Source organism: Tyto alba, unplaced genomic scaffold (genome assembly GCF_018691265.1).
Source record: "Tyto alba isolate M040663 unplaced genomic scaffold, T.alba_DEE_v4.0 Super-Scaffold_5, whole genome shotgun sequence".
Lineage (NCBI taxonomy): Eukaryota > Metazoa > Chordata > Aves > Strigiformes > Tytonidae > Tyto > Tyto alba.
The window spans coordinates 6,234,041-6,250,561 of NW_024881326.1; the positions used below are offsets into that span (position 1 = coordinate 6,234,041).

At 38.0% G+C, this 16,521-nt stretch overlaps 1 protein-coding gene across 5 annotated transcripts in view; it reads left to right on the forward strand.

Moving 5' to 3' along the window:
• The window catches only part of TENM1 (teneurin transmembrane protein 1), a 343,154-nt gene that overhangs the window by 282,704 nt on the left and 43,929 nt on the right, over window positions 1-16,521 (forward strand). For all 5 annotated transcript variants that reach the window (XM_042807094.1, XM_042807096.1, XM_042807095.1 and 2 more), the window contains 2 exons: window positions 1,288-1,520; window positions 12,446-12,600. In XM_042807094.1, the coding sequence (XP_042663028.1) occupies window positions 1,288-1,520; window positions 12,446-12,600 (388 nt within the window). The remainder of the gene's footprint in view (window positions 1-1,287; window positions 1,521-12,445; window positions 12,601-16,521) is intronic.

Sequence of the window (16,521 nt, forward strand, 5' to 3'; positions counted from 1 at the left end):
GTTCTATTTTATCTAGATTCTCCCTTTCCTGGTTTGTTGTGGCACAAAAACCCAGTCCTGCAGAAGGAGCTGCACACAGAGCATTGTCAAACCAACCACAAATAGAACTGACAAAGCTGAGTAACTCATTTCCTAGATTTGTTACAGTGATCTTGTGTTAGTTGATTGCATCAATGTTAATAAAATGTCACTTTAACAGCAACAAAAAAATATCAATATAGCAAATAGAAAAGTCCCATCAAGTTAAAAGGGATGCAGGCAGGTCAGTGTCTAGCCCAGCCACCGTTCAGAAATCTCATCCTCCCCCAGAGAAACGTGGCAGTGATAAAAGTACTGTCTGAGCACCTAAATGTTCTGCCAGGCATTGGCCACCACTCTGCCTGTGCCTATCTCCCACCATTCCAATAACCAATCATGATTTAAAGGATCTACAACTATCTGGATTTTTACTTTATTTTATAATCAGGACTACACTTCAGTCTCAGGACACTAGCACGGTGTGCCATGTGCTTAGGCAATTTCCTCAAACTGGAAATTAACTTTACATTGAAAAAGAAACAAATGTCTTACTGGTTAATAAGATGCAGCCCAGTTTTCCAATTAGAATTTATGATCCTCACCATTTAATTAACATATGTAAATATTTTTTTAAATAACATTTTATAATCTCAATAAGGCACTTCAGTGCATGAATTATGGTACATTAATTCATGCCTAGTTGCACTGACAGCACTTGGCCTTCTGCCTTGTTCCTGACAATACAGTCAGCATGAATTAAGGCACCATATTTCACACCTTCATATTTCCTAAGGTTTAGAAACAGATAAAAATAACCAAGAGTGGGTATTTGTGCCCATGCAGAACAGTCTGTGATTCACTTTGCTGCAACTTGTAGATTTGTTTTCAGTACCAAGAGTACTAGGACTTAACAGGTATAGAAAAATGAGCTTGCTTTTGATAGTAATCATTATGACTAAGCTGAAGTCTCTTCAGTTAGCTTTATAGTGGGTGGCTCAGTACTGATGGACAGACTGACTCCACCAATACCACTCTCTGCCTGAGCTCACGGATACATAGCTGGCTGGTCAGGCTCTGCAGCTGGTATTAGTTCCTTCCTTCTCAACAGTGGTGCTTGCGTGAGCTACATTAAAGCTGGTCTTACTTATGCCTCTGTCATCTCCAAATCATTGAGCATATGTCTTCAGATAAGTAGAATACAATTGTTATGCTTCCATGAACAGAGATTAAAAAGAAAAACTATTTAACATTGATGCTCTTCTGTTTTAGCACAAGCCCTGCACATAAATATTACTTGGCTGTTGATCCAGTGTCAGAATCCCTTTACTTGTCAGACACCAACACCAGAAAAGTCTACAAAGCAAAATCTCTCATTGAAACAAAGGATCTGGCCAAAAATGCTGATGTGGTGGCAGGAACAGGTGATCAGTGCCTTCCATTTGACCAGAGTCACTGCGGAGATGGTGGAAAGGCATCCGAGGCCTCTCTCAACAGTCCAAGAGGTAAGAAAATAACATATCTGAAGTACTTGGTATTGGTCATCTGCTCTTTCCTTCCATTATTTAGAAACTCGGATGCAACTAGATGGACAAAAATGGTTCTGGAGGTGATGATTTAACCAACTATAAGCAAGCCAAATCATTTCATAAAGCTCACTCATGTTTTTAATACAACCAGTCCTTTATGAGAAAGAGCATGAGCAGCAGGCTCCAGCTAGCATCCTCTGAAATACTCTTTCCTTGTGTGTCAACACTCCTCTTATTACCTTTCAATTGCAAGGTGGCAGCATTTAATTATATTTAACTTTTAAGCAAATAATATGATTGCAAAGTCCACTTTTTCGATTTTATGCATTCATGTGATACTTGTAATTTTAATGGAGTTAACTCATACACATTAAGTCAGAGATCTTCAAATCAAACAGCCAGCAAAATCAGGTTCATCTGAAACTCTAGTTTGTCCTTCTTTATTACATGCACTTTGCAAAATATGAACATCTCACCTACTGCCCATGAAATAAGCGTTTTTCTGCAGCCTTCCTGTCAGAGTGCATCCTGTATTGTCACAGGAAAAATACATGTGAAGCCTTGAATCCCCACCAGCGCCACAATTAATCCCCTTGCAGTATGCATTAGAGCTGTGATAAAGTCTCTGGATTTGGTGCTCTAAAGCAGCTGATCACCCTCAACTCCCACTGAAATCCCTGGAACAAAGGGTACTCAGCAGCTCCCAAGGCAGAGCCCTGAGTGAGCTTTTAGCATGCTTCCCCTGTAGCACACCACTCCCTCCTAATGACTAGCTCTAAGGAAGGGTTTCGATTTTTCCTGAGCTAATAAAGGAAGGCTGTATATCAGTAGGAAATTAGAATGTATATCCAAGGCAGAAGCGTCTCTAAAACAAGCAAATAATCCTGTTTTAAGGCTTAGCAAGAGATACATTGTAATTATAGAATGACTTTAGCATGTCTTTAATGATAGAAGGTAAGTGTGAGGTAAATACAAATAAATGTTAATCTTCAGGCAGCTAATTAATGTAATGAATCAATTCTAAAAATAGTAGAAAACATGTTTTCAGATCCTTTAGCAGGAAAATGATCGATGTTTTATTGCTGATTACAATTGATTCTATCTAATTACAATACAATTAGTTGTTCTATCTTATTTTCTTATTGGGGAAGTATGTTGGTGAAAATTTGTAATATGCCATTTTCTTTAAAAATACCCATGCATGGCTGGCTTCCTTAAAAGAACGCTCTAGTCGTAAAGAAATTAAGAGGTATAAAAGTACAATTCATGAGTTCTGGAACCACCAGCAAATATTCAAAAATTAACTGTTAACAGACAATGGCTCATATATTGGCAAATTCAGGTAATGGCTCCCAGATGCTTTAGATTTATGCATCTAGTATAAACTAAATCAGTTTCAAATTGTCAGATTTGTTATGTTTTGGATTTTAATCTCAGGGCACCATGCACTGCCACATGCCCTTTTGTACAGGGCCTAAGAAAATGCAGCATCAACCTGTACTCACCAGCATAGTATGAACAATTATCTGTGTATATTAATTATCTTGTTTTCCTCTAAACTGTAAGAGGTTGAATAACCTCTGAAAGTAGTAGGAAGTACTTGCCTGGTACCCATAGATCTATTATTTATTAAGAAACCTGAAAGTCTCATATACTTAAATAATTTTAGAGGATCTTTTGGTTTATTTTTAGTCAAGTCAGATGATGTCACATTTCTACTGGAATAGCATTCAAACAGCACACAGAAATATATTTTTTCTAGGAGTCAGGAAACACTGACAAAAATTTTGGTGAGTCCACAGACACACCAGCTTACCCGTGTTTAAAAATACTTGAACACAAAGCAACACAATGTTATGTAGTATTTGACCACAGAAATAAATTAATTCCTTCTATTTCTCACCTCTGCGATTTTTACTGTGCGAGAATAGGTACCTGATAACGCAAATAAAGACAGAATAATTGTCAAGAGATTATTAAATATAATCATTTGCATTACCAATGACTAGACAAGATTAGCATTTATTTTTTAGGCTAATATAGAAAAATTTTTAGTTTTTTCCCTTCACCTTCTTATTTGTCCTGAGTATTGCTTTTTTTTTCCTTTTATAAATGAAATTTAAATTTACCTCTTACTTGGTAGAAAGAGAATATCTGAGAAAGAACTCCATTTAGTGGTCATCTGACCTTTTTTAGTTACAGCTCAAAAGTTGTATTCTCATTTTTGCTAATGGCCGCTTTTGACTGAATAAGGGCTTATTTGTATGAGTCCATTTATCCATTTACAAAATTGATAAGAAATGTAACATCCTCAGAAGTATGTTAATAAGTGGAAATTCAAATACGCATTTACTTTTCTGAATTAAGGTTGTTTCAAATTCTGTTTTAACTGTTTTGAACTCACAACTATTTTTCTACTTCAGTGGGTATGCAGGCAGGTTTTGGGGCAATCCTAGGTTATTATTTAATGATTTACATCTTTCACCAACTTATTTCTCATTACCTTTATTTGGAAAGACTGCCTTTGCTTCATGACCAGGAATTAAATGCCAGACAAGAAAACATCATGAAGTCACACTAATTATGATCTAATCTGCTTTCCACAACTTCTATTTTGCAGGTAACAAACACATATAACTTTGTTCAGTCTGTTCCCACATCTCTGTGAAGGACTAGAGATGGGGCTTAGTGAACATTAATCTTGTACTATTGTATCTTGAGCTGACTTTGAAAGATGTTTTTAAGCATGCATGGGTGATGTAGTTGAAATTTGAACTTCAATATATTATTTTTACTGCAACTTTCTTTAATTCTGTAGAGATCTCAGACTAATGAGTCATGTAATAGATGACCAAGTACTTAAGCAGAATGTGAAATGATACAAGGTGGGGACATAAAATAAGATCTGTGACAAGCTGAACACATTTATTACACAAAAAGATATTGAAAATGAAGAAGTAACTACACAAGGTATTAATCATTGACTGAATTCCAATCATTTGAACTTTTCCAAGTAACAGATTTTAATTTTGCTGTGAGGAATTCTATTTGGTGGGTTTGGGGATTTTTTGAAAAAAAGTGTTTATGGCACATCTAGTCACCAACACTATCATTTAAACAATCTGGATTAGTATTTATAATAAGGCACTGAGGGATATTATCCTGATTTTAACTAGATTAATCATTGAGTATTGGAGCAGTTAAGAAGCACTAAAATTAATAAAAATATCTGGGAGTTCTTCTACATAGCACTGCAAAGCCAATGCCTGGATCAAAGGCATTAAACACTTACCTACCCTGCCCTTCTGAAATCAGTGGGCTTTAGACATGTCAATAGATTTGACTTTCCAAGTTTAATTGACAGAGGCAGCAAGATGCTGAGACAATCAAGTTACCACATTTTTTGCTGAGCTACAGTGTCTCCCAGTCAGTATACTAAGAAAAGTGTCTTAGATTAACATCTGATTTTAGTTACCTTTTATCTGTGACCAACTTGGAGCATTCACACAGGACATCTGTGGTGAAAACCCAGACTAAGTTTTTTGAAAACAGTAAGTCCCTCCAGTGATTGAACCCTAAGCATCAGAAGAGATTTACAACATTTGGAAGCCCTAGCACTAAATCCTAAGATTTAAGCATCTAAGGTCCAGCAGTGTCTGCCTTTTGACTCCTGGATGCAGACCAGGCTCTAGAACTAGAAGACAGAAGCACACACTGTCTGTGCAAGCTGTGTGTACAGTCAATGTCTCAAGAAATTAAAAACTGCACACTGAGTACAGAGTACTTGAATGTAGTGCAGTGACCTCACCACAGATACAGTGACCTCAAAGTAAGCACCACGAAAATGTAGAAGGTTGGAGTAAGTTCTAAATCCCATGCATAAAAATACCTTATACACAGCTGTAACAAAGAACCTTTTTCACTCAGACCATGGCAACACAAATGAAAGCTTAAATTAAAAATCAGTTCCACAATATAGTTTTATTCATTTTGCTTTATATTAATAAGGCAATACTACTAAAAAAATAATCTTGGTTTTGAAATGTGTTCACCCCAGTAGCGTACATCCTGAAATAATCAGTCTTGTGGCTCACCATCTGCAGCAATACTTTCTAAAGTAAATAAAGCTGCAAGAACAACTGCTCAGATTAAACCTTTACATTTGTCAAATGACAGTAGCCTGTTTAGGGCCTGTTCCTGCTCAGCTAAAAGATTCCTGACGCCTTCCTGATGCACACGAAATTCCTAATATAGCTTTTTTGTGAAAATAAGACCCCCCATGTCACAGGTAATCATCAATACTATTTATTCACCAATCTTTGCTATTCTACTTTCTTGCTATTCTAATTTCTAAGACCTTTTCAACCCTTCCATACAATTCAAAAAAGAAAGCAGAATGGGGTGAGATGTTTCATTAGCAATATATGAAGTAGTAGACAAACCAAAGTGATTTACAGCCTTGAATCATTGTCATGAATGCATCATAGAACCAGCAAAAGATTCATCTCATGCCATTTTGATTCAGCAAAATTTATTCATTATTTTTCACTTCTGTAGTCTCAGCTACCCATGATTTCAAAAATCTGGTAATCTTGTAGAACATTTAAGGAAAACTTTTTGGACAGCAAGTTTTCCTAAATGTCATCCAACCTTCATCTGAATGCATAAGTTACTAATTTTTCTGCTAACCATTGTCAACATCAAGTATGACCCCAGTCATCATGTCCCAGACTGGAAGAGGAACATTTTCATTCGGTCAGAAGTTAAAAATGCTGTTTGCTCCAACTCTACTATTATGTATCTAAAGAGAACATGCAAGTGCAAGTACTGAAGTCATGTTCCAGCTAACAAAGAACTGCTGAATAATTTGCCTCTAGTAGTGAGACAGTAATGAAGTAAAGATGACAAAGATCACAAAGCAACAGACTGCAAATCACTTGGAATCATATTTTGAGTAGTGTATTATGGTAACCTATAAATAACTAATTGCATAAAATCACTTTAGTAGTTTCTAGATGGCAGCTTTAATTAAAAGCACCGGAGACATTTAGAAGTTTAGAAATGGATGGCATGTAATTTGCCCTTTTACCATCCTTAAAATGGTAATTAACCAATTTGATTCACTTTGTCCTATTAAAAGTTTTATGAGAATCGCAAGTTCCTTCTAAATACAGTTTTTCTTCAGCAGAAGGTGTCGTTCTCTTTTATCAGTCCCTACCAGTAGTTTTAGATGTTCTTTTTACAAATTCTTCAGAAGTTTAATTAGAAGTTTTCAATTCAAAATGCTTATTGGTGAAGTTTTTAGCACAGCAAAAAGTGTAAAGTAGAATTTCCAGAAGCGAGCAACATGCAGCTCTAGCTGCTGTTTATTGTTGTGTTCGAAAAGGATTTGTTCCCAAAGAGTCTTAGAATGGAAGTTCAGGCTATGATCTAAGAGGAGGGGAAGAAAACATCTAAATGGGGAAGTTACTGTATTACTTTTAATCCATATTTTTAGCACTAAAAGCTTAGCTCCATTAACATTGAAATGCCAAAATTTCTAGACTGACAGATCATAGGTATAATAAAAATGTATATTTTGAATTTATACCCAGAAGAACTACACACAAAAATAATCAGTTTGCCTTCAAAGTGTTAGCTGCATATGTAGTCATGTAGATGTGTGCACTAAGGCAGATCTGTCAAAGGAAATAACCCTTTAACCAAAATCACTCTTGAGAGCATATAACAAGAGAGGTTATAGTCAGCGTTCTGTGTTTATCATGGTTCTACCCAGACCATCTACTAAGTACTATTTTGTGCAGAAAACAGTTATAAAGAGCAAAACTTTCTGCAGTCTTTCTAGTGTTGAAACTTAGTAGACATGTGTGATTGCACTAACAGCAGTTAATTTTTAATGTTAGTTAACAGAATTTAAATAGTACTTATTAAAACACCTCTAAATGTTATAAATACTGTTCCAAGGTACCTGCACATAAATCTACTGGGGATAGATATTCACAAGAGCTACTGTTTTACATTCAGGTACAAAATCCAATTGTCCTATGTAAGACAGTCCCAGTGACAAAACATTTTACTTGGAAAAAGAGATTGTGTTCAGCCCCGAGTCAAAGAACAAGACTAAATCCTTGCACAAGTTTATTTTGTCCTTACTCAGATGTTAGTGTTTAATGAGGAATCTTATATCCAAGCAAGCCAAGTCTGTAATTTATGCAATCAGACATACTTGTGCCCAGAGACAGTGTCAGCTGGGCATATAGTTTAGTGCTGCAGTTCCTTAAAAAAAATAGAATCAGACTGAAAGCCTAATACAAACTACATCTCATACTCTGTGTAAAGAAAGGATGCCTAAAAAATGACCTTTTTTACTCACTCAGGGAGCATACAGTGTTCCTACTTGCACTCAGTGCAATTCACTACACAGCACGTGCATGTTTCCTCTTTGAGTTCCTCCGTGATTACAGCACAATTGAAGTGCTGCGTGTGATTTAATTCTGCATTACACTGTACGTCAGAAAAGGATTAAAAATAAGCTCTTGGAGTACAGATTATGTGAAGTATCATGCAAGATGTGACAGAAGAATTAATGAATCCAACTCCAATAATGAATAAATTGGGGCAGTTTAGCCACGAATCTGTATTTTGTTTTCCAGTGGATACTTTATATGAGATATTTGTCAACAAGACTGCAATGCATAAGTAATTTTTTCAAATAGGTAAAGTCATGTTGTTTTAGCATACAGGAGTAAGCAGTGGAAGTAGTAGTTCATTGTTGGTCATATACACACTGGTACTTGAAGAAACTGGCTTACTAGGAAGTACCAGGAATTTATTATCTTTAGTACAAATACTGAAGACATGGGCTTGTTTATGCCATCACACTGGCATATGTACTTCCCTTGCAGATAGATTGCCTTTCTGCAATAGCTGGAGAGCAAAATGTGAACTATTAACATTAGAGGATGTTTGGGTTTCTTATGTAGTCAGTGTCTGAAATCCATTCAGCAACACAGCTGAGTAGTTTCGTTTCATTGCAACATGATTTTTGATTTTTATATAATGGACGGTTTGCAGCCAACACAGCCATCTGTTCACAGGGAAATTGCGTAAAACAGAAGATACACTTGCCCTAGTGATAGATCCTGGCCTTGTGTTATCTGTGGCATGGATTCAAGTCAGGGCTGCACTGTCCAGGTGAGAAGCATAGCTCCTTGCTTACCATGCAGCATCACCCCTCTGCAAAGGCAGACTAAGTCACAGCACATGCACTGTAGTTCCCACCCACATCAGGTTTCTCATTTGAGCCTGTGAACCACACTGGAAAGCAAATAAATTCCCATCTAATATTGCTCCACAATGCAATATCAGTAAGATTAAAAACACCCCCAACAATCATAGCTGCATGCATACCACAAGAGTCAAATACAGTGGTTCTTGCTCCTCACACCTTCCCTGCCACAGCAGTCCAGCATGGCTTTTTCTTCTCAAAAGGATTCTTGAAGAGACTCCCAAGAAAGTAGGAGGAGGCTGGAACTGAAAAGAACTTTGTCTCCAACCTTCACGCATCCCTGAAGAAAAAACCCTAGAATAATTTCCTAGCAGATTTTCCATTTCCTCATTATCCCTTAGCATGCTTCAGCCTTACAGCATAAAGCTGATTAGAGCAGGACAGAGCCCAGGAACTCCTGAGCATCCCAGCAAGAGAAGAGCAAGAGGTGCCTCAGAGCCCAGATCCATCTGCTTTGTGGCCACCAAATTGTGATAGCAGAGTCAACATAGCCTTTCTCATTTTCTGAGAAGAAAATTTATCCTTGTACAAACTAAACTGCAGATCATGACTTGGGCCTTTGGGAACTATTGTCATGAAAACCTCTGCAGACCCTAGATGCACCACAGAAGGTGCAATCCTTTGAGTGTGGTTTGCTCTGTGGCTCCTGCCATGTGCATTCCCTCAGAATAACATTTGTAAAAACCTCATCAGATTTATATATTAATTGTTTATATGGTCATTAATAACCAGGCTAGATTTCTTTTTGCTTCAGTTGGGGGTTTTGGGTGGATGTTTTAGCAGCTCAGTTGTATCAAAAGAGATTTTGCAGTTTGCTTCGCACACCTAACCTTTGTTTCTGAGGAGGCAGCCAGCCCTCAGCTCCAGCCTTGCAGACACCCCTAATTCTGGCCTTTTGTGTGCACAGGTCTCTTCAGTGCAAAGTCTTTAGCATGCATGCAAGACAGACAGAGGTGCCATCCCTTCCCAAAAACTGGAACGTACAGATCACTCCCCCGAGACCAAAACAAACCCTTTTGCTTCTCAGATGCACAGTTTACCTCAGCTTACTTTCAAACCTTCAGATTTATAATTGGACTTCTCAGAAGCAGACAACAGCCATGAGCTCTCCAGTCATTCTGTAGTTTCCAAAATCACTCTTGCTCTACTAATTAAAGAGTAAAGATTCTCTGAGGGAGCCAGTACCAAGGAGGCATGATCTGTGAGCTCACAGGCTAGGTGGGAGTCAGGCTGTTCTTCCTTTAGCCTTTTTATAACCTCCCAGACTTCCCCCCGGGTGACTGACCCAGCCCCCCCAGATGATTCCAATCCCCAGGTGACATCTGTACTGGAGAACTGGACATTCCATGATCAGCTGTTTCACTTAACGAGGCAATGTAGCCTAACCCAGTACTCTGCAGGACTTCAGCCGTCCAAGGGCAATTTTTGTTCTGGACGGAGAAGGTGATGGGATGCTGAACACCCCTCTTCTAATGGCAATTCACAGTCGGATGAAGGCACTGAATTGACAATTTAAAAGAATTCATTTCAACTACCAGCACTGTGCCAACAGATAGCATGAAAGCTGGTCATAGCAGAAGCGCTAGATGCTAAAGTTAACTGCTGTGGCCTTTGGACTTTTTTGTGATGATACCCTTAGACCTTTGCAAGGTGCCTAAACATCACCTGCAGTGAAGAGGCACCTCTAGACACGAACTGGGCGGTAGGGAACATGATGGCAGGCTGTACCCAAAGGCCTGTCCCCCTGCGAGGCCTTTGTGGCCCCGTTCAATGCCTCCCTCTCAGCTGGAGTAAGGGATGGAAACCCTTCGGCGCAGGAGGTCAGCCTGCTCCGGTGGAGGGGAGAGCGGAGCCCTCACTAACCTCCTGGCCATGACAGAAAAACTGGTATAGACTTTATTCCTGCTTTCTGTTAGAAAAGAAGAGGTCATGATCACTTTGTCTTGGGACCCTGACACTGGGTGTTAACACTATAAGAGAAAGGGTGTTACACTCGAATGTGTATGTAACTCAAACTAATCCCAAGGCATTTCCAACTGCCAGGTACAGATTTATTTCGGGGCCTGGGGAGACTGTCCTCCTTCTCCCAGCCCCATGGGAGATGCATTTTCCCAATCAGGGCTGCCTGGTCCTGCCCCCCAGACTGCTCACTCTCCTTTGCCTTCATCTATAACTGGTCCTATATATTTAAAGAAATTAAATTAAGTATAAGGAAATGGGGCTGAGGGAAATGGGAATTCAGTTTGGGGTTTTTTCTTCTTTTTTAAGGGTGTGTGGAATTGCTATGAGAGATCCTAAACTGGCGTGCAGACAAGTGTTTTGTAAATTCAGAGTACATGCAGCCTTCAGTTGTGCTAAATGCAGAGGACAAAAATCAAGAACCATATAAGCCACTGTCCAAACCATCTGTTCAAGTCCTCTGCCTTTCATTTCTGTGTAGCAGAACATAAATGCATTATTAAAATAGCTTGGCTGTGCACAGCAGCTGCTATAATTGCAAAGTTATGCAACTTTAAATGGGAAATTATGAAGTAGTTCAAAGCAAGAAATTGAGCCGTTTTGGTAGAAAGGATTTCACAAACCTAACATGAATAGAAGTGCTTTTCTAGCTATATTTTCAGCATTTCAGGGAAAAAAGATGTCACTTACAGTTCATGCAATATAGAAAAGTCTAACAAAATAAATGCAGGAAGAACTGGGGACAAAGTGTTAGACTGAGACAGAACAAGGCTAGGCATGAGTTGTGACATGGTTGTACCCCACACTGCTGGTGGGAGACAGCAAGCCCTCCATTCCTCAGTTTCCCCACTGAAATACAAAAGACCATGACCGTTCCTCTGCATAACCCTCGCATTTGTTTCAGGCTCTGTCTCTCCTGTGCTGCACAGTGCAGTGCAGTGGTACTAGATCTATTACAGATCCAGAAGCAGGAGAATTGCTCCATCTCCTGCTGAAGCCCACTGTTGTCATGAAGCTGGTTCCAGTTCGTGAACATCATCTTGGGCAACACTGCACTACAATACATTCTGCAGCAGAGATGCTCCTTTTGCCTGCTAAGCAAAGCCTGGTTTGCACCATTTGTATGTTTAGCCGATATCACAACAGAAATCTCTCTCACTTTCTGTGGGTGCTTCTTCCTTGCTCAGACACTCTGATAAGTCAGACACTACAATAATAAAAAGAAAATTGTCTCTGCATGAGAATTAAGAAAGTGAAAATGAAGAAAAATCAACTGTAAGATAAGTTTGTAGAAAAGCTAGTCTTGTCACACTTCGTAATGGACATGTGAAGTAAAGTTATTGAAGAGCCTAATTCTATGTATATAGAATTACATTACAAGCAAAGCCTCTGCTGTTTTGTTCTGTTTCTTCCTCATATCTTCCCTCATTCTCTGTAAATCAAAGACAGTCTGATATATGAGTATCATCTTTCCATATACAGTTTGTATAAATCTCAAATAAGTACTGGGTAGAAAAAAAAAAAAAAAAAGTCACACTTTTTTTAATCAGCAGATATTCAGAGTCTAAGAGGAGAAGAAACATTTTAAGCTCATGCTTTTTAATCTAGATAATGTCAGTCCTAACACTGTTTTTTACCTTTTCCCTTCATCCAGGTATCACTGTAGATAAGCATGGATTTATTTACTTCGTTGATGGTACCATGATTCGGAAAATTGATGAGAATGGTGTGATCACAACAATAATAGGTTCGAACGGCCTCACATCAACCCAGCCATTGAGCTGTGACTCTGGAATGGACATCACTCAGGTAGACACCTGGTTTTCATGTGTTGTCACTTTTCTACACATCATGGAGACAGATAACTTAGTTTCTTGTACAAGGATTGTATATCAGAATATGCTGGTTGAATCAGATAATTCTGGACTGCACAATATGGAGTGGATCCTCCATTCAACATGATTATTTCAAGGTGTACCATATAAATGCAAAACTATACACTTGATTTTTTTTCCAGGAGATGGCATATGAATGTGTAGAGTGGGTTATATAAAGAATACATATTGCTTCAGAAAGTTGCTTATGACTCTGAGATAGATCTTCTAAGGAGTTTATCAGAAGTTTAGAGTGCCTTTCTTAGTTCAACATTCAGGCTGATTTGCTTGAACTACTAAATGAAAAAAATATATACTCTTTACATCTATGTCTGTTCTAAAACATGGAGGAGCATTACAATAAGTAATTACACAACTGCAGTATTGTAGCGAAGCTACTGCATTTCAATACATTTCTCAAAGTGCTTTTCAGTTCTTACTTCAAGAGCAGTGTAAAAGAATAGGATTACAAGACACTTATCACATCTCTAGTTTATGCTTAAAAAGATACCTAGATAAACATGAAGAAACATAAATGGTACTCTTAACTAGTCAGTGAGCTATGCTTACAGATAGCATGAGGAAGGGATTGACCTTTGCCAATAAATACTTGAATTAATCAGCTTCAGTATAGGCAAAAAGCTGTACTTGAAAAACTCTTGAGGCATTCAAGTAACATATTAAAATTATAATATGGACTGTGTAAGCTAATAGCCAGGATCCAGTTAATTTTGTGTTTCATTTTCTCCCTGCCCTTTCCCCAGTCCTTCATAATTGGAAAATCACAGTTAAAATACACTAAGTAACAATGGTAAGAGCTTGTTCCTCATTTCCAAGTAGACTTTGAGTAATAGCAGGTGACTATGATCTTGGATACATATACATGAAGAACGTGGGGTCAATGTTTTGGGTAGTTCTTATCAGATTTTACAGGGACAGATGATGGAATCTAATGCTGCTGTCACAGAAGCACTTGGGGATTTTATTACCAGAGTCAAAACAGAAAAAGGTGTCTGTGTTCCATTCCACATGTCACTGTACCCTAAGTATTTTCAGATGTGGGGAGAGGAACCTCAGCCTCCCTGTTCCCAGTTCTGCAATAGACAGGCCTTTTTATTCTCGCTGGTCCAGTAGACACATAATTATTCCATGTAAAGCAGAACCAGGTCGACTAGCTTAGTTGTGCTAAACCCAAGCTTAAGCTAGCCTAGTAACTGTCTTAAGATCATACAGCTTCTGGGCCCCTCTTCTGCCCTGGCACCTCTTCTGGCAGGGCAGCCAGCCCTGCAGGTGCCGGGGGGGCCCCTGCACCGCAAGCAGTGCTCCCCGGCTCCAGTGCTGCCCACCAGCTGGCCGGAGCGATGCTTCACCCGACTTACAGCTGCCTGAAGCACATTTACTCGCTTCTTGGATGTAACTGCCTGGGGCACCAACAACCAGATGAGATATCTCTGAGGTTCGGGGAATGGTGCCAGGTGCAATGTCTGCTCCCTACCTTTTCCTTGTGATCTGCATCTCGGCTGTACAAATAATTGCTTCACTGACCGTATGATGTGCAGCTGTGTATTTGTGTTCAAATTTTTGCTCATTTTGCTCAGTAACAATAAGTCTCAGTAAATCTGAAATGGTGAGTTTTGATAGTTGTCAATTCCTTTTAAAAAATGCAAATACCCTTGAGTGAATAAGTGCAGCAGGGGGTCTGGCAAATGCAGAAATAAAATTATTTTATTTTTTAAATTAAAATTAATTTTAAAACGTAAAATTTTGGGGCTGAAATCAAATATGCCAGATATGTGAGAAGATTCAAATACCTCTAAATTCTTATTTTTTAGTGGGTTGGCTATTTGTCAGAAACAGGTTTAGTTTACCTTACTCTACAACATAGATCCAATGCCATGCAGAAAAGGCTTCTGAAAAATTATAGGTGAGAAAAAGGATGTCATAAAGCAAATTCTTCTTCATATTGCTCTCAGGACATCAGCATTCAGCTGGGGTAGGGCGTTTTTTTCATAGAAGCAGAAGCAATTTTTTTTTCCATGAACAGTCCAGGTGCTTCCATGCTGCAGCACCTACAGGAAACTATTGCTGCCCGTTTCTCAAAATTTTGCAAATGTTTCAACATTCTGGGAAATCTAGATATGTTCTTACCACATAGACTGCAATAATCTTTGGATAAATCACAAATGCTTGCCAGTAAATATTCTAAACAATGTAATAAATGATGGCGTATTAAAGTGTCCCTAAAAAGTGGCCAACGTCATTTTCTAAGTCTAAGTATAGTAATACTTACTGTAGAATATTCTGTCATTGATAGGTGAAGTCACATTGTTGACAGTCTGAAGTACAGATGTATATATAGCTTTCAGAAGAATTTCTTGTTTGGAAAATTTGTTTTGTGGGGATTTAAGTGAATCTACTTATGGAAATTTTTCACAAAATCCATACTTTTGAAGTTTTTCACATACACAGTAAAACACAGACATGAAATAAATGCCGAGAATGCATGTTCTGAAAAGCAGCTATATCAAATTTGCTCAGTAGTCTTCTTCCCAAATTGTTGCTGATAACCAGAAAACTCTCTGAAATAATCACATCCCCTTGAAGTCAAGCATGTTAATCTGAAATTATATCAGTGAAAATAAGGGAATGATATTTTTACTTAGTCAGAAACAATTGTATATCCTTGCAAGACTGCTGAGTTTATTGCAGAATGGCATAAACATAAATGAAGAATGAACTTGGCCCATCTCCACTTAAATTGTTTTTTGGCTAGATTATAAATGGCATTCACATCAAGAGAATGTGGGTTGCTCACAAACTGTGTGTTTAGAGGGACTTATGAAATAAGTTAATAAAATCAATTCTCAAAGCTAAATTTGTTCTGACAATAAAATCAACGACTTGCTCAAAATCAGTATTTCTTGATTTACCAAAGTACAAAAACGCACTCTTGAAGTAAGCATATAGAGTAACTGCCCATTGCAAAAACTACCATAAATGACAAGCTTTCACTTTAAGGCATTCACTTTAATAAATGTGTTGATTAGGAAAGGGTTTAATCATTTATTCCAATATCAGTTTTGATGGAAACACTTCTTAATCATTCTGTTTGTTATTCACCACCTTCTCATTCTTAAGCATAGTATTCTGCATTCATACCAGGGGGGAGGGAAGGGCAGCTGGGGTTGAAAAGATTATATATTGTGGCAAATAAACCACCAAGCTCTGACTAATTACTTCAATCTCATACTTCACTGTGAGGATGTTAATATGAATTTAGAAGGAAAAGGACATTCGATTGAGGTATATATATGGTATGCTAGTGTTCTCAGTACTTTTTCATCATGCACAAAACTTGGATGATTTTTCTTCTCAGCACTGATGATTTTAGTGTTCTTAAATTAGTTAGTAAGTAGCAAATCTAAAGAAAATGGCTCTTCAGAGTTAGGTTTATGAATATATATGTGTATATACTAAACACTCACCTTTGGTGCCAGGATTTTAGCAGACACCTACATTAAAATCAGTTATTCCAGTATCTTTCATTCTGATAGAGCTGGTCATATTTTTAAAAAATGCTGCCTCTGAAACCCTGAATACTAGAACATGATCAATAGCTAAATTTTAAAGGCAAAACTTTTTTCAAGAATATCAAAAGGTGGTGTTGATCTTCATTTGTTCCTTTATTTTTAATATTCGTCTCACTAATCTACAGCACCCAGAATGTGATTACCAGACTTCTCAGATGAGTGCCCCTGCTGCTCGGTCCTTAAACTATTCTAGGCCTGGCTCCCATTCTTCATTTGTTCTTTGGAAGCTGTTTTGTTGTAGGTTAAGTAAATGAATAATAAACCCA